Genomic DNA, 20,332 nt, shown 5'->3' on the forward strand with positions numbered 1-20,332 from the left:
TAATACTTTAAAACATTAACTTTCCTTGTAATATTTAAGTAAAGGAAAAATGCTTGGATAAAGTAAACACCATTTTCATTTTATGTCTAATGAAGGAACACTCTTTAGGTGCACGACAAAGGCGTGTTATGTGAAACCGTAGCGCCACCTATGTCTAGCTTGATTCGCGTTTAGGTTCACTATTTTATAAGAGGTAAATATTTAAACTCACTTAAAACGTTGACTTGAATAGTTTTAATCAGAGGAATTCCAACGGAATTATTCGCTGTGCATCGGTAACTACCTCCACGTTCCTCCGAGATGTTAGCTATGAACAAAGTGCCCTGTCTATTTGGGTGCGTTTGAGGAAGGTCTTTGTAGTGACTGGGTTCCTTATCTGTCGTCGTTATCAAACCCTGGTTGTTAATTTGGGTTCGGTATGCTGTTGGTGCCTTTTATAATTACTTTGAGCTAGCTCCCACGTAACTTTGGGTGTTGGTTGTCCTTTAGCGCGGCACAATATAGTTACGTTGGTGCCGGCGTAAGCCATCTTGTCCTCAGACACCGTCACCCATGCGGGTGGTGCTTTAGTCAAAGGAGAAAGGTTAATGTAACAATTCCGTAAATTAAATTAGGGTAATTAATCTTACTGACCTCTGACAATGAGGGTGGCTGTGTGTCTGATTGAGTCTCCTCTTAAAGAAGCGAGGCAGGTGTAATTAGCGCTGTCTTCAAACGCGATTTTGTCAATCTTAAGAAACGAAGCGTCTTCGGTTGATGTAATTCTTATTCTAGACGACGCGTCTAACTCCTGATTATTTTTCAACCATTTGTAATTAACTACATCGCCTCCGGTTGTTGTGCAAATGATTCTAACACTGTCCCCCACAAGCGTTTGATCGGGGAATACAAAGGGTTGAATCTTAACGTTACTAATAAATCCTAAAAGTTCATTTCATTAGATAGTTTATAGCTCGAATGTTTAGTGGTTTAAGTTGACTTACCATACACAGATGATAAGCCTAGTTGTGCAAAGAGAAATATTACGAATCTTGGCGACGCCATGACACAATTACTATCAATGTTTCCCTTTAACTGTGTAACTTACTTAACTTTGTATCATTTTAAAGAAAAAATAGTAAAATATCTACTTTACACGTTTTATACGTCCAAGGAAATGGAAATATAATGAACTTAATATCTTAAAATGGCATTCTTTGTTAAGGTGATCCTGTAATCAACTGAGACGCCACCTACAATATTTTCAGGCTTCCCAGAAATTAAAATATTTCCACCTTAAATACTCACTTAAAATTGTCAGTTGGATAGTTTTCGTGATGGGAAGAGCGACGGAATTATTAACGACACATTTGTACGCCCCTGCGTCATTTTCCTTGACCCCCGTCAAGACTAGTTGACCCATTCTCCTCTGGCTTTGATGATTCTTTTCGTCTTTGACGCGAATTGAGTCTTGTTTGTTACCTGTGTCGAATGGATACCTTATATTATCCCATTTTATATTTTTCAAGAAATTAAACCCCTTACTGGTGGCTTTCTCCCAAATCACGATTGGCGTTGGACTTCCTTTGGCCAGACACTCCAGAGTGACATTACTTCCTACAAAAGCGCTGGTATCCTTGGAAAATGATATCCATTCCGGTGGTGCTAGAGGTTAAGGGGTACCCCTTGAAATGGTCCGAAATCAGGTAGACAAAAGGTCGGGATTTAACCTTACCAGAAACACGTAGCGTGTCCGTATGACTTAGTATCCCATCGTCGGAGATCAACTCGCACGTGTAGTTCCCATTATCACTCAAAGTCAATCTTTCGATAAATAAAACGGAAGCGTCCGGGTAGGAACTGATCTTCAAGGTCGAGGACGCATCGTCCCTGATGAGTTCTCCATCTTTTAGCCATCTTAGACGCATATTGTACCCACCCGAAGTACTACAAAGTGCACGAACACTCTCCCCAACCAAGGGCCGACTCGGGAAGGAGAAGGGGATAATTCTTTGATGGTCCCCTTCATTTTAAAACCATATTAAAATATTTAATGATGAATTAAGCCATTTAAAGTCACGTTTTAAGCATATTTAACTCACCGAACGCCAATTCCATGTTACTGAAATACGTAAAAATAGCTATAAGAAGTTTGGTCCCTGGTATCGGGCGCGCCATTTTGGAATTATGGATCTGGCAACCATACGCAAGATTATATTTGGAAATATCCTGTTTCTTTAACTATATTTTAGTTTCTGCCTTTTAGTAGATCCTTCTTGATTTTTATTATGGTATAAACCGTAAATTTCTATATTTAAACCGTAATTATAAAAATATTGGAATATTTTTAAAACTTTTCTATCTCATAGGACCCCTAGCGCCACCTGAATTAGGCTTGGCGCAAACTTAAACCAAATATCCTTTGTCCTTTTTTTTCTAAAATTTAATAAAATGTAAATGGTAATTTTAGAAATAAACAAGATATTTGGAGATGAAACCTTTGTTTATTGTTAATCCACCGTGTGTACAAAGACTCGTGATATTTTTATTTTTTTCATTTGAACATTTGTTATTTTTTTTTGTTAGAAAATCATCTTGGTTGGTTCTCGTTTTTATTCGTATAACACACAATGATACCCAAACAACGCGAACATTTAAAAAGAGCGCGCTTGAAACAATCGTGTCTGATACATTCTTTGTTGGAAGCGACCTTTTAAAAAATGACAAACAGTAAAAAAATGCAAAAATAAGAAGCGCCCCTTTCCTCGATTCACTTGTTTTATTCCGACAATTGAAAAACATTTAGAAATTTATCAAAACATTTTTGGTGCTTGACACCACAACCAGAAATATTTTATTTTTATCCCCTTTTAAATTTTCAACCGCTCTCTCTCTGTCTATTTACACAATCGTAATTTTGTTGTCTTGCCATGAGCATCCTTTCCTTACGTAGTTAAAACAAATTGCCCATTGAATAGAAGGGAAACTGAAAGGAAAAACGCGGATCTTCTCCAATAGCCCCTTGACGCATCACTTACCCGCCATACATTCGTGTAAGGCGTGCGGAACACTTCTACAGGCGTCTGGCCTAAAATTGGCCTACCGTTACTGAAGCTATTTCTAACGTAAAAATAATCTTGAAAATTATGTTTATATAATTATATTTACCGTTATAGATTTTACGACATTGGTAAGTGTGCAGTATACATTTTGAGATGTGGGGGATTATCTTTAACAGTTAATATTTTTTTTGTAATTTCATTATCTATTTTTTTTGTTTTAAACGAATGCCATAATTGAACGCGGTGCATAGCTATAACCATCAACAAATAATATATTTACACCAATTTACATAAAATTTTGGTCAACTCGTAACTAAACGAAAGAAAATCCGCCGAGGAAATTATATAAATTTCAAACCTAGCGCCCTGGATTTTTGGCGCTTTATTTAAAGCTGATATTTTTTAAATATATTTTCCATCCATTTTCATTTGTTGCAGTACGATTTTTTAAACGATGGAAGACTGTTGTTAGTCACAGATTGGTTCGTATTTCTTTCTTAAAAATTATTACAGACTTAATATTATAGATATGCGTCTTTTTTGTATTTGAGAAAAACGTTTACTCGAAAATATATAGGGTTAAAATTATTAGGGTTTTTAAAGTTTCATTATATCGTTGAATAAGACCACTTTGATATACACGATAATTAATAATTGGCACCCTTTTTATGTGTTTTTTCTTCTTATAACATTGATAAGGCAATAACAGATAATTTAATCGAATGTTTTCTTATTCGTAAATTTAACAAGGCAATATTTATTAGATATTTGTATAAGAAAGAATACGATAAAGCATTAACTGGAAAAATCGTCGATAACCATCTTAATTTAATTAATTCAGTTATAACGCTTAAATGTATTCTTTCTTAATGAGGGAATATTTTAATAAATAATGGTTTAAAATTTATTGGATCGCTTTAAATAACGTTTTATTTTCGTGGAATGTATTAACTAAACGAAACTATCGAAGGTATGTGTTATCACGCTTATCTTTGGTCAATGCTATAATGGTACAGGTGAACCTTGACCCCGCTATATAGAGAAGGTTATAAAAGTGCGCCTGCTTTATTCTCATAGCTAGTTCAGTCGTATTTCGACTTCAAAAACCACGAGACAAAATTGGAGAGTTCGATTTTGTTTTCAACGAATGTCTTTAGACTTTTTTTTCTTCAAGTTTTTACACTTATGTTTTTTTTTTTATAAACCATGTTCAGTCACACGAGCACACTGAAAACACAACTCTTTATTTAGAAATAAAGAGGCTGAGAATACTTGTCTTTGAATACGGTAAAAATATTCGATTTATTCGACCCCCCCGGAATATTTTATATATAGAGTTAGTTAATAACGAAGGATAAGATCGCCATTCTTCTCACTGTCGACTTTCGTGTTGGTTGTTTTTCTTCAGAGAATTTGGTCTATGAAAGGACGATGGACGTTCGTTCGGATTCTGCAAAATAATACATCATTTTCAGATATTAGGAATGTAATATTTGGCTTAAGGGGAAGACTACATAAATCTTCGGTTTACTCTGTCTTTCACTGGAAGTAGGCTTACTGCAATACACGTGTGCCATGCAGTCAGCCTACTTCCAGGGAAAGACAGAGTAAACCGAAGATTTATGTAGTCGGCCTTTAAGTGGGAAGACTACAGTGGCCATTGTCTACTTTCGCGCTATTTCAAGCTGAACTCTTTTAATTTTGTATTTTAACGTTTAAAATTAATATTTAAGTGTAGAACAGACTCTTGTTTAGTGACTATAATAATTTTGACAATTTTAAAGTAATTAAGTTATTGCGTTATAATTCGGACCCCCGGAGCTAAACAAGTTGCGCAAGCGCCCAAACTACCCTTTAGTTAGGACCTTATATCTCGTTAACTATTAATATTATAATTATCAAAATTATTTTAAGCATTAGTGAAAGGTTCAGCCTAATAAGATTATAAGAAAATTATAATTCAATTATGTAATTGTTAAAACAGAAACGTTCAGCTTGAACGAAAAAGAGGATTTTACTGTATTCTTCCCCACTTAAAGGGGTAGGGCTCCCACCAGGTCCCTAAAATACGTAAAGTCCCTATTTTTCTTTAAGGTCCTTAAAATCGAGATTTGGTCCTTAAAGTACCCTATTTTCATGATATCCATAGAATCCAACATAATCTTAAAATATATTTAAATGTCTGCTCAAAGACAGTGTACAAACTAATCAAAGCTGAGGATTAATGATAAAATAGTTCAAACATAGTACACAAGGTGACGCCACAATCTAGAACATCGTAGGAAATTACAATTTCCAGGTAGTATTTTCTACTACATTCTAGACTGTCCTGCCACGAGTGAGTAAAGAAGGAAGCTTTAATTTTCAAGCGCTTTGGAAAACAAGTTGTAAACCATAAGCTAAATAAGACTTATTATCAATCTAAGGACCATCGTAAAATAAGTCAAGTTTGGTTTATTTTAAGCCAAGAAATTAACCTGTAATCCCCTTTACAGACGAGCCTGATAAGTCCTGATAAAAGCGGACTTAATATTAAACTGAAGTTAATTTTTAAAATGGGTTTGCTAACTAAAACGGTATTAGTTCTTGACTTTAATTAAACTTATCTTGGCTTATTTTATGATTAACTGAAAAGGGTTTTCCCTGTCTTATAATTAAATATGGTTTCGCCAAGCCCAGGGACGCCAGAGGTCCTATAATTCCTATAAAATCCTATATTTAAAAATGTCCTATAACATCCTATATTTTTAGAAAAATCCACAAAAAGTTCTATAAAATCCTATATTTAAAAATTATCCTATAACATCCTATATTTTTAGAAAAATCCACAAAAAGTTCTATAAACTCCTATGTTGATATTTTGCCCATTTCAAATCCCACCACTCAGTTGCTAGATTTAGCTCTAGGATAAATTCCTATACCAAGTCATTCTAGTCTATGCTTTTGTTATTGTTAACATGGTTAGCTACTAGTATATTTTTGTGATAAAATGTTTTACTTTCTATTTCTTAAGTGAAAATCAAAGATTTATTTAACTAAATATAGATTTTGTTTCTAAATGCATTAAGTTAGTAAATGAAATCCTATAATTTTGAAAAAATAGTCCTATAAAATCATATTTTTAGAAATATAATGATATTTTTCCTTTAAAAAATTGAAGATTTGAGTGGGGGCCTCATCTGAAGAAGGTATAAAGTTTGTCTGGTGGACATTATCATCCACCCTATTTAATTTATCTCTTGGTAAATTAGTTTCGAATAATAGTTTATTTATACGAATTAAATTGGTTTAAAGGTTTTCCATAAAAACCGAAGTACATTTAGAAAGCCACGTTGTAGGAGAACTATATGTTGATAAATGTATTAGAGAACTATAATGAAAATATTGATAAATGTATTAGAGAACTGTTATGAATATGTTGATAAATGTATTAGAGAACTATAATGAAAATATTGATAAATGTATTAGAGAACTGTTATGAATATGTTGATAAATGTATTAGAGAACTATAATGAAAATATTGATAAATGTATTAGAGAACTGTTATGAATATGTTGATAAATGTATTAGAGAACTATAATGAAAATATTGATAAATGTATTAGAGAACTGTTATGAATATGTTGATAAATGTATTAGAGAACTATAATGAAAATATTGATAAATGTATTAGAGAACTGTTATGAATATGTTGATAAATGTATTAGAGAACTATAATGAAAATATTGATAAATGTATTAGAGAACTGTTATGAATATGTTGATAAATGTATTAGAGAACTATAATGAAAATATTGATAAATGTATTAGAGAACTGTTATGAATATGTTGATAAATGTATTAGAGAACTATAATGAAAATATTGATAAATGTATTAGAGAACTGTTATGAATATGTTGATAAATGTATTAGAGAACTATAATGAAAATATTGATAAATGTATTAGAGAACTGTTATGAATATGTTGATAAATGTATTAGAGAACTATAATGAAAATATTGATAAATGTATTAGAGAACTGTTATGAATATGTTGATAAATGTATTAGAGAACTATAATGAAAATATTGATAAATGTATTAGAGAACTGTTATGAATATGTTGATAAATGTATTAGAGAACTATAATGAAAATATTGATAAATGTATTAGAGAACTGTTATGAATATGTTGATAAATGTATTAGAGAACTATAATGAAAATATTGATAAATGTATTAGAGAACTGTTATGAATATGTTGATAAATGTATTAGAGAACTATAATGAAAATATTGATAAATGTATTAGAGAACTGTTATGAATATGTTGATAAATGTATTAGAGAACTATAATGAAAATATTGATAAATGTATTAGAGAACTGTTATGAATATGTTGATAAATGTATTAGAGAACTATAATGAAAATATTGATAAATGTATTAGAGAACTGTTATGAATATGTTGATAAATGTATTAGAGAACTATAATGAAAATATTGATAAATGTATTAGAGAACTGTTATGAATATGTTGATAAATGTATTAGAGAACTATAATGAAAATATTGATAAATGTATTAGAGAACTGTTATGAATATGTTGATAAATGTATTAGAGAACTATAATGAAAATATTGATAAATGTATTAGAGAACTGTTATGAATATGTTGATAAATGTATTAGAGAACTATAATGAAAATATTGATAAATGTATTAGAGAACTGTTATGAATATGTTGATAAATGTATTAGAGAACTATAATGAAAATATTGATAAATGTATTAGAGAACTGTTATGAATATGTTGATAAATGTATTAGAGAACTATAATGAAAATATTGATAAATGTATTAGAGAACTGTTATGAATATGTTGATAAATGTATTAGAGAACTATAATGAAAATATTGATAAATGTATTAGAGAACTGTTATGAATATGTTGATAAATGTATTAGAGAACTATAATGAAAATATTGATAAATGTATTAGAGAACTGTTATGAATATGTTGATAAATGTATTAGAGAACTATAATGAAAATATTGATAAATGTATTAGAGAACTGTTATGAATATGTTGATAAATGTATTAGAGAACTATAATGAAAATATTGATAAATGTATTAGAGAACTGTTATGAATATGTTGATAAATGTATTAGAGAACTATAATGAAAATATTGATAAATGTATTAGAGAACTGTTATGAATATGTTGATAAATGTATTAGAGAACTATAATGAAAATATTGATAAATGTATTAGAGAACTGTTATGAATATGTTGATAAATGTATTAGAGAACTATAATGAAAATATTGATAAATGTATTAGAGAACTGTTATGAATATGTTGATAAATGTATTAGAGAACTATAATGAAAATATTGATAAATGTATTAGAGAACTGTTATGAATATGTTGATAAATGTATTAGAGAACTATAATGAAAATATTGATAAATGTATTAGAGAACTGTTATGAATATGTTGATAAATGTATTAGAGAACTATAATGAAAATATTGATAAATGTATTAGAGAACTGTTATGAATATGTTGATAAATGTATTAGAGAACTATAATGAAAATATTGATAAATGTATTAGAGAACTGTTATGAATATGTTGATAAATGTATTAGAGAACTATAATGAAAATATTGATAAATGTATTAGAGAACTGTTATGAATATGTTGATAAATGTATTAGAGAACTATAATGAAAATATTGATAAATGTATTAGAGAACTGTTATGAATATGTTGATAAATGTATTAGAGAACTATAATGAAAATATTGATAAATGTATTAGAGAACTGTTATGAATATGTTGATAAATGTATTAGAGAACTATAATGAAAATATTGATAAATGTATTAGAGAACTGTTATGAATATGTTGATAAATGTATTAGAGAACTATAATGAAAATATTGATAAATGTATTAGAGAACTGTTATGAATATGTTGATAAATGTATTAGAGAACTATAATGAAAATATTGATAAATGTATTAGAGAACTGTTATGAATATGTTGATAAATGTATTAGAGAACTATAATGAAAATATTGATAAATGTATTAGAGAACTATAATGAAAATATTGATAAATGTATTAGAGAACTGTTATGAATATGTTGATAAATGTATTAGAGAACTGTTATGAATATGTTGATAAATGTATTAGAGAACTATAATGAAAATATTGATAAATGTATTAGAGAACTGTTATGAATATGTTGATAAATGTATTAGAGAACTATAATGAAAATATTGATAAATGTATTAGAGAACTGTTATGAATATGTTGATAAATGTATTAGAGAACTATAATGAAAATATTGATAAATGTATTAGAGAACTGTTATGAATATGTTGATAAATGTATTAGAGAACTATAATGAAAATATTGATAAATGTATTAGAGAACTGTTATGAATATGTTGATAAATGTATTAGAGAACTATAATGAAAATATTGATAAATGTATTAGAGAACTGTTATGAATATGTTGATAAATGTATTAGAGAACTATAATGAAAATATTGATAAATGTATTAGAGAACTGTTATGAATATGTTGATAAATGTATTAGAGAACTATAATGAAAATATTGATAAATGTATTAGAGAACTGTTATGAATATGTTGATAAATGTATTAGAGAACTATAATGAAAATATTGATAAATGTATTAGAGAACTGTTATGAATATGTTGATAAATGTATTAGAGAACTATAATGAAAATATTGATAAATGTATTAGAGAACTGTTATGAATATGTTGATAAATGTATTAGAGAACTATAATGAAAATATTGATAAATGTATTAGAGAACTGTTATGAATATGTTGATAAATGTATTAGAGAACTATAATGAAAATATTGATAAATGTATTAGAGAACTGTTATGAATATGTTGATAAATGTATTAGAGAACTATAATGAAAATATTGATAAATGTATTAGAGAACTGTTATGAATATGTTGATAAATGTATTAGAGAACTATAATGAAAATATTGATAAATGTATTAGAGAACTGTTATGAATATGTTGATAAATGTATTAGAGAACTATAATGAAAATATTGATAAATGTATTAGAGAACTGTTATGAATATGTTGATAAATGTATTAGAGAACTATAATGAAAATATTGATAAATGTATTAGAGAACTGTTATGAATATGTTGATAAATGTATTAGAGAACTATAATGAAAATATTGATAAATGTATTAGAGAACTGTTATGAATATGTTGATAAATGTATTAGAGAACTATAATGAAAATATTGATAAATGTATTAGAGAACTGTTATGAATATGTTGATAAATGTATTAGAGAACTATAATGAAAATATTGATAAATGTATTAGAGAACTGTTATGAATATGTTGATAAATGTATTAGAGAACTATAATGAAAATATTGATAAATGTATTAGAGAACTGTTATGAATATGTTGATAAATGTATTAGAGAACTATAATGAAAATATTGATAAATGTATTAGAGAACTGTTATGAATATGTTGATAAATGTATTAGAGAACTATAATGAAAATATTGATAAATGTATTAGAGAACTGTTATGAATATGTTGATAAATGTATTAGAGAACTATAATGAAAATATTGATAAATGTATTAGAGAACTGTTATGAATATGTTGATAAATGTATTAGAGAACTATAATGAAAATATTGATAAATGTATTAGAGAACTGTTATGAATATGTTGATAAATGTATTAGAGAACTATAATGAAAATATTGATAAATGTATTAGAGAACTGTTATGAATATGTTGATAAATGTATTAGAGAACTATAATGAAAATATTGATAAATGTATTAGAGAACTGTTATGAATATGTTGATAAATGTATTAGAGAACTATAATGAAAATATTGATAAATGTATTAGAGAACTGTTATGAATATGTTGATAAATGTATTAGAGAACTATAATGAAAATATTGATAAATGTATTAGAGAACTGTTATGAATATGTTGATAAATGTATTAGAGAACTATAATGAAAATATTGATAAATGTATTAGAGAACTGTTATGAATATGTTGATAAATGTATTAGAGAACTATAATGAAAATATTGATAAATGTATTAGAGAACTGTTATGAATATGTTGATAAATGTATTAGAGAACTATAATGAAAATATTGATAAATGTATTAGAGAACTGTTATGAATATGTTGATAAATGTATTAGAGAACTATAATGAAAATATTGATAAATGTATTAGAGAACTGTTATGAATATGTTGATAAATGTATTAGAGAACTATAATGAAAATATTGATAAATGTATTAGAGAACTGTTATGAATATGTTGATAAATGTATTAGAGAACTATAATGAAAATATTGATAAATGTATTAGAGAACTGTTATGAATATGTTGATAAATGTATTAGAGAACTATAATGAAAATATTGATAAATGTATTAGAGAACTGTTATGAATATGTTGATAAATGTATTAGAGAACTGTAATTAATATGTTGATAAATGTATTAGAGAACTGTAATTAATATGTTGATAAATGTATTAGAGAACTTTAATGAATATGTTGATACATGTATTAGAGAACTATAATGAATATTTTAATAAATATATTAGAGTACTATAATGAATATTTTGATAAATGTATTAGAGAACTATAATGAATACATTGATAAAGGTATTAGAGAACTGTAATGGATATATTGATAAAGGTATTAGAGAACTGTAATGGATATATTAGCTGAAAACTATTCGTGAGTTCTGAACCGTTAAGAGAACGGCTTAGGACTAGGCTGTGACGTCACGCAAAAGTTCTGGATAGTTCAGAACTTTTGTACGAATAGTTGTGATTCGTACGATTTGACGTACGCAGCCCGATGTGCAGACGAATTTTAGAGATTTCACCTTGAGTTCCGGCCAGTACTTGCTCTTGAGCAGGTACCATTTAGAACGGTTCCGAACGGTTCAACAAGAGGTTCTTGTCTGCGAATAGTTTGCATTTGGGTAGTTCTAGAATTTTTTTTTGCCGAATAGTGCGCATGCGGACTGGTTGAACGGTTCAGAACTCACGAATAGTTTTCAGCTATTGATAAAGGTATTAGAGAACTATAATGAATATTTTGATAAATATATTAGAGTACTATAATGAATATTTTGATAAATGTATTAGATAACTATAATGAATATTTTGATAAATATATTAGAGTACTATAATGAATATTTTGATAAATGTATTAGAGAACTATAATGAATACATTGATAAATGTATTAGAGAACTGTAATTAATATGTTGATAAATGTATTAGAGAACTTTAATGAATATGTTGATACATGTATTAGAGAACTGTAATGAATAGGTTGATAAATATATTACTCCGATGCGCTACCCAATCTACCGTTTGTAGTTCAGTTAGTCGGTCTATTATTTGCACTAGTTTAAATTAAACGCGTTGCAAATAGTCTTAAATAGACGTGAAATCTTAATTACGGGCGAGATACGTGATTGAATAAGGTCTAACGATGATAAATACGTCGTTTCTATTTCGGGCAAGGCTGAGCTGATACTCGCGTAATTGAAAGAAAGTAATGAAAGGGGATGCTTGCCTTTGAAGACAGTATCAGCTAAGCCTTGACTCCACGGAATGGGGATAATGGAGGACTGCAGCTCCTTCGAAAGTACCTGGTTGAAAGTTTTCATTTCTTGTCTTTGGTCGTTGATCATTCGGCAAGTCTCCTCGGCGTTGGGGTCCTCGCCTCCTCTGCAATTAATGGTGGCGTACGAGGCCAAACTGGAGGCCGGGGTGCCCGGCTCCGGGAAGTTCATGGGCCGCCCTTTGTCCAAGTCCATGTATCTTTGGTTGGGCGCCACGTACGTGAATGGCTTGTCCCCGTTTTGAAGAGCTATAATTAGAGAACCCCTTTTGTGTAGTCGCGCTCAAATTGGATTTTTGGAGAAGTTGGCACGTTTACCTTTCTCTAAACTCCTTCTAGCGTGCGACTTCTTGATGTAAATGAAAACCACTATGACGACCACCACAACGGCGATGAATGAAGCGGCCACTGGGATGACGATAGAGAGGTCAAAGTAGAAGGGTACGGCTTGGGTCACGCCTATAGACATACAAGAGTTGGAAAGTTAGTGCGCCCGATTTTCAACAGGTCCGCGGGAGTCTTTATATGCAGGGTTGTTCCCTTTCTCACCGAATGCGATCCTAGAATCCGTAATAGTTCACGAAATACTCGTAAGAGATAAGTATATCATTATACCGCTAATGTCATTCTCTTGAAACATGTACAGATGCAGGTTCGTTTTCAAAAAGACGTTTTGTATGAAAAATAGTGTGGGACGAAATGCATCATATAATGATTTCTAAAACCATTACATCGGGAAAATTGGGTTTTTAAATTGGAATATAATGCAGGGTTGCCACACGTCAGGGAAAAAGTCAGGTAAAAGTCATGGAATTTTAGGTATTCTTTAAAAGTCAGGAAATTTAATTTTATCATGACACTTTTTGAGAGTAATTTTACTCTAGTGATTATTATTTAGTTCTTTGAAAGTTTTACTAATTATTTTAACGTTACCATAACATTTGTATTGAAATATAAGTTGATTTTAATTTATTAACTTCTGATAAAAGTAAAATATAAAAGTAAAAATTGTCTAATTATAGCTTTTAAAAGTCAGGGAAAATCTATTTAAAAGGTCAGGGAATTGAATTCTGAAAATATTGTGGCAACCCTGTAATTTAATTTTTACATTTTACATCGCTATACGAAGTAAATTATGCCCAGTGGTGCACATCCGAGGTAAATAACTCCAATTGAAAACTATTGATACAGCAAAGGTACACGCTTAAATTTTGGTGTCCTAGATGGTTTGCTTCTGACGAAAATATTATGTACTTTTGCTACTAATACTCGCTCAAAATATTGCGATAAAAATAAGAATTAAGAATTGATATTTTGGCTCATCAGTACGTTTTTGAAAGAGTTACGTTGGCACGACACTTGAAGTAATAGCTTTGTTTCTTTATGAAAGTCGTTTAGGATCTTATTTAATGGAAGCAGTTAGATTTAGGAAATTGGTCGTGCTATTTAATTCCTCGTGCAAAAATACCGGAAATAGTTTTCGCTCAAATAACGCCCGGGGTAAAAAGTATAAAATATCGAAATGGGAGAGGATACCCCGCCGTACCAAACAGTTACGAAGTAACGGTAAAAACCAATTTGGTAAACGTGTCACTACCATTCGCCGACAACTTTCATTTGCGTTTCTTTTATAGGAAAGTTTTCGCTGGGAATTTTTTCTCAGGTGTATAAGTACGTCGCGTTAACCCACTTTTGAGGAAAACCCATTTGAAATTGAAAAGCGAGCTATCGAATTGAATCGGCTCGCTTCCCAGGAAGGCCCAAGGCAGACCCCTTCTGTAATGAACTTTATCTACTGGATGCCTCTCTCTCTCTCCCAAATTGATTTTCTCTTCTGCCATCATCTTTTAAATTTATCTCGTTCGCCGCTTACCGTTGAGACTAGGAGGGGTTTCTTAGATTTGGTCCCAAAATGGCCCCCCTGGCTATACCTGCGACGCCAAAACCCTCTCCAAAAAAATGATCCCCGCGGCCTTCACATCGAATTAGGTTCGATGTTGGTCTTTGGCTGTCCCATTTAAAAAACTCCGGGAAAGTCTCAGAAAATGATATTTTAAGCGAAATCCTTTTAAAAGGCGTTCTGATTTGAAAGGTTAAATAAAGGGTTTTTTTACCCCCGGAACTTTACGATCAAAGTTACGAAGTAGTTTTAAATTAATGATAATAGACTTTTTTTTCGTATTTAGTTACCGAAAATATATTACTTTTAAAGCCTAAACCCGAATCGATTTATAAGTAGCGCTTTTTCGATAAGGATATTACTTCTTTATGACTAGGAAATATTCACTTACCATGGGAAACAACTCCAAACGAAATACGTGTTTTTGGCATACTCCGCGATTTATCTACCGTAGTTAAGTTGGAAAAACTATTACTATGCGCGTTCACCCAAAGGCCAGCCTTTTATACAGGGTGTTTTAAAAGGTTACGCAAAAATTTTAAAGAGTTGTAGGGGGTGAGTTGAGAAGTAAGCCTGTTTTTTTCTTCATTTTACTACGATGAGTGTAAAGAGCGCCAGAGAGCTTCAAAGTGTGGCCTACTAGCAACTGGAAGTAGGCTGCAACAAGCGCAAAACCAAGCAGCAGATACTTTAAATACTGTTTAAGTTTACTTTTTTTAACTTGGTTACCTCGATTTGTTTACAAAGTCCTTTTTTACCTATCACACGAACCCAAACCATAATGTTCGCAGTTCCCCGCTACTTGGTTTTGCGCTTATTTCAGCCTACTTCCAGGGTCTAGTAGGCCACACTTTGAAGCTCGCTGGCGCTCTTTTAACTCATCGTAGGAAAATGGGGAAAACAGTCATACTTATCAACTCACCCCCTACAACTCCTTCAAATTTTTGCATCACCTTTTGAAACACCCTGTATATTCATTGTCACACCACGGTCTAAGGCTAAGGTAGTGCCCCGCTTCTAGCTTTGGCTCATTAAGCTTGATTGTTTGAAAGGAGCGCGTAAAATCTGGATGATAGCCCGGAAGAATCGAGGCCGATGGTCCCAGAAGAGTGGAGGTTTTAAGAGGGTAAAGAGTGATATACTTACTGGACTTTTCGGTTCGAACTTTGAGTTGCTGGCTGGGATCGGCTCGTCCGAATCGATTGGTGGCCGTTAGATAAATCCAGTACACGGTTTCGCTCTCGAGACCCGTGATCGTATACGAGCTAAGATCCGGAGAGAGCACCGGGATGTGATGCCAGTGGCTGCCTTCCTTCTTGTAATGGATCGTATATCCTGGTTAAAAGGGAAGAAATCTGCCGCTATACCACGACCCGCTTCGCTTACCAAACGCCACGAGCCGTTCCTTATCTGCTGATACGCCCGCGCTTACCCTAGCTCTAACGACACGAAAAAAATCGCTTAACTTTAATATTTAAATTGTTATTTCGCGGGAGTCCAAGGTCAATTAAGTAGGCCTAGGTCAAAAGGAGAGCGGCAAGGTTTTTATCTCCTTAGGTTTATTGGTCGTGATTCGCTCTTGCCTTCGGTTGTCTAAATACTTATTTCGTAAAGTCCAAGGTCTATTAAGTAGGCCTAGGTCCTATTGAGAGCGTTAAGGTTTTTATCTCCTTAGGTTTATTGGTCGTGATTCGCTCTTGACTCCATTTGCTTAAATGTCTATTTTACCGATCTTAAGATGTATTAAGTAGGCCTAGGTCAAAAGGAGTGCGTTAGTTATTTTTTCTTTTCGGTTTATTGGTCGTAACTCGCCCTTGACTCCGCTTGCCCAAATGTTTATTTCGAAAAGACCCAAGGGCAATTACGTAGGCCAAGGTCAAAGGGAGATCGTTACTCTAATTGACTAAAATTTCGGTTTCTATGTGGTTATTATAGCGGAAACTCACCAGTGATTTTCTCTTTTGTAGTGACGTGCACCCATCGGAGGCTGATGGAAGAAGGCGAAGTTGAGACCAAGGTCATCCCGGGGGACTTGGGCAGATCTGAATGTAATGATAATAAAGGCAAGCTCGATTGTAGCTATAAACTATCTCGTTTCAACTTATATACCTCCGTCCAACGTTTTGACTCTTATCTCGTGAGAAGGTGGCCCCGTTCCGGCGCTGTTGTAGGCTTTGACCACGACGATATAGGTGGTTGACTTGACTAAGCCGGTAATTAAGTACTGATACGTCTCGTTACTGTTCGAGTCGACGGTCTTGTAGGAAAACATCTGAGATGCCCGCTCCACTTTGTAGCCCACGTAATAACCTTTCAGCAAGCCGTTCCAATGTTCTCTCGGAGGATTCTACCATTCAACGAATCCGAGTTTTAAACCGGGAAAGACTGTAAAAGGAATTTCGCGCCACCCACCTTCCATTTGGTAAGAATGGCGTTGGCCCCTTTGGATTCCGCCCAGACATCAGTCGGAGGACTGCTGGGTTCTGTCCGCCAGGATGGAATCGAAAAGAACGATTAATTGATGTCTTTCTCCATCCGGCGCGTCTCAATAAAGCAGCGGCCCGTCGCTTACCTTCTTCCCCCGTGACGAAGTAGTTGGCGTTGGAGGGCTCCCCTTGGCCCACTTCATTCTCGGCGGTGACAGTTACGGCGTACGACGTCCCGGGGTGAAGCTCCTTCATCACCACCGTGTTCTGGCTCACCGGCACCACTTCCTCCATCAATCGATGAGGACCCTCTACCGGATCAATATAGATACCCCCGTATATCAGCCTTTCGGAACAAACTTCTTTTCGCTAATTCCTCCCACCTTTATTCCTCCAATATTGAACGAGATAATTAGTGATCGGGCTGTTCCCGCTGAAAGGCGCTGTCCATGTAATACTGGCGCTACGACTCCATACTTCTTGCGTCCTTACGTCCAGCGGTTGAGACGGAACCTCTGCGTAAACAATAGGACACGCGTGTCTTTAATAAATAGCAGGTCTGTTGCTGAATAACCTTTCTCACTTAAAATCACTAAATTAACTTAAATTCTGTCACTAAATTCCCTTAAATTCGGTCAATAAATTCACTTAAATTCTGACACAAAATTCACTTAAATTCGGTCACTAAAATTCACTTAAATTCTGTCACTAAATTCACTTAAATTCGGTCACTAAAAGTCACTAAATTCACTTAAATTCTGTAATTAAATTCACCTAAATTATGTAATTAAATTCACTTAAATTCTGTCACTAAATTGACTTAAATTCAGTCACTAAAAGTCACTTTTTCTAAAATTAATCAATATCACTTTTTGTTGGCATTTTTGCGTTTTTAATATTATTGATCTTTAAAACATCTCACAAAAAACTTCAAACGACAATAAGATACTGCTCGGAAAGTCGTAACTAGATTTGGAAAGGTTTTCTATTGGAAATAAAATTAATAAAATTTCGTCTTTTTTATAACAAAAATGATTTTTTTAGTTTTGTTGTGGAATAGTTAATAGGTAAGAATAATAAAATTGTTATTCACTTTTCAGTCATTATTTCTAAAATTGTTAAATGTAGTCACTAAATAGTCTTAACTTGTACCTTCGCTGAAGTACCGCGTATCAATTTAACTTAATTAATAAATAAATATATTTTAGTTTGCCCAAACGTTGTTGGTCTTTTCTACCTCTTCAACCGTGTTCATTGTTACCTTTAGACCAACGGTGGTTCTCAGTTTTTTTGCATTTACTTAAATAGTTGCCATTAAACCCGCAAGATGTCGCCTAGTTCTCCGTAACAACGACTGTACGGTGAAAATCGATTCTACCGGAGTCCCCTTACCCGACTGTCTCGCCAAAAGACAGGACATAACCATCCTTAATTCTATCTAGCGGACCAAATCCATTTCATTTTCGTCTATAAATAGATGAAATGGAGAACTACGTAAGAGATTCCTTTATTTTGATTGGGAATCGATATAAGATGGATAGTATTCCTTTGTTATTTACGTTACTACTCTTACTCCTCTCAATAGACATTCAGATGGTCAATAAAGCGATGATGCCCAGTATGATTCACCCGACACCCCAGTTCTAATCCACCAAGAAAGTCTCGTTGTTATTTCTATTTTATTTTGCCTCCGGGGTCCTAACGCCCGCCTCTCTTTACTAATCCGTAACTTATACGCGCTATCTTTACAAACAATACCAGAACGTACCCGTTACGAAGCCGCTTTGAACGTCGCCAATGAGTTGACTGCTAAAATCCCTGCTGGCTTTTCACAATCGAAATCTCGGGTTTCTGGCCAAACATTTACTCCGACAGCCTGCCTCCTAACAATAATATTTTTCTTGGTCCTTTTATCGTCACCTAATAACTCTGGCTTCCCCCCTCCCGGTCTGGCTTCCCTCCTTTTATGCTAATCAGCTTTCCCTGAACTTCCTCATCCCGCGTTCTTCTAGGCTCTAGCGCGTGTAGATACAGATATATAAATATATCCGAATCTCAATAACGCGCCTGCCTTTGATATCCGCGGAATTCTGCGAAAAAAGAAAGAATTTCGGACGGAGGAATTTCTATCTGGCCCGCCTTAATTAAATTACCTTTTAATAAATGATATTTGCTGAGCTGCTAGGTTTTTCTTTTGAACTAAAAGCGGGTTAATAACGGGGAAACTTATTTCTAAGAATTCCGAGAACCATACCGTTTCTTACGCTTCATAATTTCGTGAATTACACCGTTCTTTTTAAGCGTTATTTTATTAAATACTTCTTATATTTATTATAGGGCAAATGGCGCCCTCTTCTGGTATTTTGATGAACTAGCGTCGCACGATTTCAGTATGGTGCCGTAGCAACCGAGCGTATTAATCTATAGGTGGTTTCTTATATTTCCCGTTGGATGGCTCTGCGGGTAGGTGGGTGTTTTTAAAAGAAAATTTAGGCTAATTTTTATCTTGCCAGAAACACAGAAACGGAAAAATAACCGTTTTAAAGAATTAATGCATATTGCGCAATTAAATGGGTAATTTTTATATTATTTAGAGGCTTGCAAATAACCCGATATTTTGAATAGCGTGAACCAAGATGCCTGTGGGTATGCTCAACCCGCAGCACACCCGTGTCCAGGGTGAAGTTAATTTACAGGGTTTATCATACGCTAAAACTATAGTTCAGAAATTTAGTAAATATCAAAGTTGTGTTGAAGATATTTTAATTTTATTAAATAACTATTTTTCAATCAAAACCACTCTGCTCTAGCATTCCAAACCTGATGGTTTAAAATGAAATCAATTCGGGTAGAAATCGCATCCTTTCGGTATTTGCCAAAATGTCAAAACCATACCATCTTGTTAAATTGATTACCATTTCGCCCCAGCATTTTGAAATCAATTAATTGCAAAAGGCCCTTATTAAAATTAATTAAAAATATTAATTATTTTAATGTAAAAGTTCCTAAGTTATATATATATATATGTATTTTTAAGCAAAGCTTCGTAAAAGTAAATACGAAAAGTAACTAGCCATATCGGCCTTAAAAATAAAGCCAGGTGATCCAATAATGCAAGGAAGCAGTGTACGAAAAATTATCGGGTCAAAGTATACCGATAGGCAATAATTACCTTATTATCTTTCCTATATTTTCCCATTTAGTGTCCTATATTTTCCTACAATTCGCCTATTTAGTTTCCTATATTTTCCTATAATTCGCCTATTTAGTGTCCTATATTTTCCTATAATTCGCCTATTTAGTTTCGTATATTTTCCTATAATTCGCC

At 32.6% G+C, this 20,332-nt stretch overlaps 2 protein-coding genes across 3 annotated transcripts in view; both read right to left on the reverse strand.

Moving 5' to 3' along the window:
• Window positions 1-179: 179 nt before the first annotated feature.
• LOC149935046 (cell adhesion molecule Dscam2-like) lies at window positions 180-2,097 on the reverse strand. The gene is made up of 7 exons (XM_090153514.1): window positions 2,082-2,097; window positions 1,715-2,002; window positions 1,525-1,644; window positions 1,288-1,461; window positions 634-921; window positions 445-564; window positions 180-376 (listed from the first exon to the last, which is right to left on the reverse strand). Exons 1-7 carry the CDS (start codon window positions 2,095-2,097, stop codon window positions 180-182), a joined length of 1,203 nt encoding a protein of 400 aa, XP_090009640.1.
• A 1,820-nt stretch (window positions 2,098-3,917) lies between these two features.
• The window catches only part of LOC149935047 (cell adhesion molecule Dscam1-like), a 100,335-nt gene continuing 83,920 nt past the window's right edge, over window positions 3,918-20,332 (reverse strand). The window contains exons 7-15 of one of the 2 annotated variants that reach the window (XM_090154826.1): window positions 17,388-17,519; window positions 17,151-17,315; window positions 16,991-17,061; window positions 16,688-16,925; window positions 16,525-16,620; window positions 15,725-15,913; window positions 12,997-13,137; window positions 12,707-12,927; window positions 3,918-4,491 (exon numbers count right to left, since the gene is read on the reverse strand). In XM_090154826.1, the coding sequence (XP_090010952.1) occupies window positions 4,414-4,491; window positions 12,707-12,927; window positions 12,997-13,137; window positions 15,725-15,913; window positions 16,525-16,620; window positions 16,688-16,925; window positions 16,991-17,061; window positions 17,151-17,315; window positions 17,388-17,519 (1,331 nt within the window). In that variant the 3' untranslated portion in view covers window positions 3,918-4,413. Of the gene's footprint in view, window positions 4,492-12,630; window positions 12,928-12,996; window positions 13,138-15,724; window positions 15,914-16,524; window positions 16,621-16,687; window positions 16,926-16,990; window positions 17,062-17,150; window positions 17,316-17,387; window positions 17,520-20,332 lie in introns of both variants that reach the window. The other variant, XM_090154825.1, reaches the window with a different exon arrangement.

The sequence above is a fragment of the Leiobunum rupestre genome, chromosome 7, assembly GCF_980474605.1.
Source record: "Leiobunum rupestre chromosome 7, qqLeiRupe1.1.hap1, whole genome shotgun sequence".
NCBI lineage: Eukaryota > Metazoa > Arthropoda > Arachnida > Opiliones > Sclerosomatidae > Leiobunum > Leiobunum rupestre.